The sequence below is a fragment of the Armigeres subalbatus genome, chromosome 3 (genome assembly GCF_024139115.2).
Source record: "Armigeres subalbatus isolate Guangzhou_Male chromosome 3, GZ_Asu_2, whole genome shotgun sequence".
NCBI classification, from domain to species: domain Eukaryota; kingdom Metazoa; phylum Arthropoda; class Insecta; order Diptera; family Culicidae; genus Armigeres; species Armigeres subalbatus.
The window spans coordinates 116,516,769-116,520,424 of record NC_085141.1 but is presented as its reverse complement, the minus strand read 5'-3'; the positions used below and the strand labels follow the sequence as shown (position 1 = coordinate 116,520,424).

At 38.1% G+C, this 3,656-nt stretch overlaps 1 protein-coding gene across 1 annotated transcript; it reads right to left on the bottom strand.

Moving 5' to 3' along the window:
* Positions 1–282: 282 nt before the first annotated feature.
* Positions 283–2,238, bottom strand: LOC134226466 (aurora kinase B). Its single transcript, XM_062707257.1, has 2 exons — positions 1,742–2,238; positions 283–960 (listed from the first exon to the last, which is right to left on the bottom strand). The coding sequence occupies exons 1-2, from the start codon at positions 2,062–2,064 to the stop codon at positions 351–353; spliced, it is 933 nt and encodes a 310-aa protein (XP_062563241.1). The 5' UTR covers positions 2,065–2,238; the 3' UTR covers positions 283–350.
* Positions 2,239–3,656: the final 1,418 nt, after the last annotated feature.

Below are 3,656 nucleotides of genomic sequence, written 5' to 3'. Positions count from 1 at the left end.
GTGTATTGTGGCGTCAAATTGTTGATTCAGTGTTATCTGTATAGATGTAAACTAAATAAATGAAAATGAATGTCTTGCCCCATATGGCGATCTCGCCCCACTTTTCCCTATTTTCGATTTCAACATCTCGATATCTCGTTTTGTTCTGGTCATATATATGTGGGGCACACGATACGGACCAATAATAAAAAAAATCATTATAGAATGATAATTGAGAGGAAATCCAGTAAAACAATTATGCGTAGAACGACATTCTTTCACTGTTTCTAAATGGAACCGAAATATGTTATTAACTACATATTTTATTTATAAAACAAGTTTTTTTTTCAGTGCAGCGATTGAACATACTCTTACTTTCCCATGCTTTCTTTAATCCAGTAGTGTTTCATAACATCAACGAGCGTGATTCTAGAGCTGCTTGGTTTCTTGAGTAGCTTTGATATCAGATCTTTAGGCCCAGAAGTCATGAATCGGGGATAGTCTACCTCCAGACGCCGAATCTTGTCATATGTGGCTTCCGTAGTTTCCGACTCGAATGGTGGGTATCCGACCAAGAACTCGTAGCATAAAATCCCAAGACACCACTGGTCAACGGAATCATCGTAGATTTTCCCATCCACCATTTCCGGTGGCAAATAGTCCAATGTTCCACACATGGTCTTCCTCCGGTTGGAATGGGTGTGGGCAGACCAACCAAAATCTGCCAGCTTCACGTTATCGTCGTCGGTCAGTAGAATATTTTCCGGCTTCAAGTCACGATGAATGACGTTGTTTGCATGGCAGTAATTAAGAGCATCCGCGACCTGATACGTATACTTGGCCGAACGTTGCTCATTGAATCGACCGTTCGGGGCTGCCTTCAAGTGTTTGTACAATTCACCTTCGGATGCCAGTTCCAGTGCCAGATATATCCGGCGCTCGTCATGAAACCAGGTGTATAAGCGTAGAATGTGTGGATGCCTGTGGAAGATGTATGACATATAAATACGACAAATAATTTATAAAATACGATATTTGCGCAAATCCACATTAAATATCCTCAAAAGGGCTTCGAAAAAATGTTTCAGTTATGTGGGAGGATGTTCGTTAGTTCGTTAATCTACCAAATATGTTTTCTATAAATGCTCAAAGCACGTAATTCATTGAATAGTTGAGTAAATCAAACCTATGCGGAATGAGTAAACCTTGTGCAAAGCATAGACAGAATAGAGCCAGCATTTTAATTAGGTGATCCATTTTTCTGGGGTTTTAAGGCCCTTCCTCCATAGTTAGATTTTTTTAAATCATGTATGAAGGTTTAGAAACTGGCATGGGATTTGTCTCTCGGTCTCCATAAATCCTAAATTAGTTTATGACCCTATAGAATTTAAAAAAAACAGTAAAACGCAGTAGTAAAAAAAATTCTTGATCCACTTAGCGGTGATAGTGCATTTTTCAGGGGACATTATAAAAAAATAGTTTTCTGTTAATAACTTTTGAGCTCACAGTCCGTTCGATATACGTCGATTGTGAAATAGTGATCGATATTCATGACTTCCCGAACACGATGAGAACCCCCCCAGGAATTATAATAATAAAGTTTGTTGAAGCAGGTTATTTAGATTAGAAACAAAATATGGAGGCATTATTTCTACGAAACGCCAAATGAGGTGAGAGTACCCCTAGAGATAAACCTCTGTGACTTCTCTTCCTTAAAATTTATTGGCAACGAAGTCATACCTACTGTTACAAAGGTACTTACTTCAGGCGAGACTGGATCTCAATTTCACGCAGCAGCTGCTTTTCGACCCGACCCTTGGTGAGCTCGGATTTGAACATGACCTTCATGGCCACCATGAACTTGGTATGCTTCTCGCGAGCCAAATAGACGCGGCCAAACTTTCCCCGCCCGAGAGCGCATCCCAATTCGAAATCCTCCTTCGTCCATTGGTAGCCGTTGCCGTAGGCCGGATGGGACATCATGTTCACAATATACTGAGTCACTCCAACGACATTCTCGGAACTAACGCCATCGATGAGCTGCGGGAGATCGTCCATTGTGTACATACGTTCTGTGGTAGCCATTCTATTCCGCGATGTACTGATCTAATATTGATTCACAATTAAAGTAACAATAATTGCCGGGATATTAAAAAAGTTCCGAAAAACTAGTAAAAAAGGCGCACAACATGCAGAAAGAAACGAACTTTCAACAGTTTTTTTTTCGAAACCAAACGTTTGATGGCTGGGATGGTATTCGTCTGCTAAGTCAACTAAACAAATAGGTCAACTCGATGTGCTTCAGCAAAGGTGTGGGCCAAAGTCCTCTAAGTCTGTATTAGTCGAAAAAATAATGTAAACATTGCCACCCACAGTGGGCGGACGGTGTGAAACGTCACGTCTGTTATAAAAATTGTACTGAGTATACCAGACGTGACGTCACATTCGGTCGCCTTCGGCCATCTTCGGCAACCCAGCTGAGTCTCAAAAGAGAGAATTTTCGTTGAACAAATACTACTTTAGGGTTTGGGCCACACCTGTATAGACGAATCCAAGTAAAAATAAGAAGAAGACACACGACGGTGTTAACTTTGACAGATCCTACAGCACAGCATAGGGAGATCATTTTAAAATGCTTATAATAAATTCTAGACAAAATGTAATTAAAATCTGATTGATGTACGGTACGGAAAAAGTTCTGAATTACATATCTGGAAGCTTATCTCAATTTTTCGAATATTTTCCAAAAATGTATCTATCATACAGTTCGGAACTTTTTCCGTATCATACATCAATCAGATTTTTATTAAATTTTGTCTAGAATTTATTAAAAGCATTTTAAAATGATCTCCCTATGCTGTCCTGTAGGATCTGTCAAAGTTAACACCGTCGTGTGTCTTCTTCTTATTTTTACTTGGATTCGTCTATAGTAAAGCACATCGAGGTCAACTGAAAGATAAGACGTATGAACTATACACGGAAGAAAAAAAGTACCCAAAATTGAGTACTTTTAAACTTACTTTTGAGTTATTTTTTCTCTTCGCTTTCATTCACTCTTTCTTTTGTTGTCAAAAACAAAAGAGCCAAACAATCCAACGACGCCAGTTCAATACGGGAAGCCAATTTTGAGTTTTATTACCTGAGGTCGTAATTGAGTGAATTAAACTTAAATTTGGGTCAATAAATTTTCCGTTGGGTACTTTTTTAACATGGGAGTAAAGGCAAACTACTTCGACCCTACTTACTCAATTTTGACTTCCCGTACGGATGTTCGAGGTTGGGTGAATTTAACTCACTATTGGGTAGTTTATTTCTTCCGTGTACGCTCACTGAGATTCGAAACTATCCAAAATCAAGTGTGAAAGTGCTCAAATTTGAGTACTTTGCCAACACTCCCATTTTGGATATATTTTTGTTTTGGTAGATGGATTATTTTTACTTTATTTTGAAGTTTTCCTCAAAAACTCACCTCTGAGTAATATTGTTTATTTGAAAGTATCCAAAATGAAGTGTTGAAACTTAACTTGGTTTTGGCTGAAAATTTACTTGCCGCCATATTTAACCACGGTCAGCTTCAAACAGATATATTTTGTATTTTAAAATATTGTTAAAAATAAGTTTAAAATTGTTAATTTTGGTCTAAAATTAAGTGCATTAACACAGGTAAGTTTAAATCA

Excerpts from the sequence above, each read along its gene's own strand:
- LOC134226466 (XM_062707257.1), bottom strand. The coding sequence starts at position 2,064 with ATGGCTACCACAGAACGTATGTACACAATGGACGATCTCCCGCAGCTC. Across the intron at positions 961-1,741 it reads GAGATCCAGTCTCGCCTGAA|GCATCCACACATTCTACGCT; the intron begins GTAAGTACCTTT and ends CATCTTCCACAG.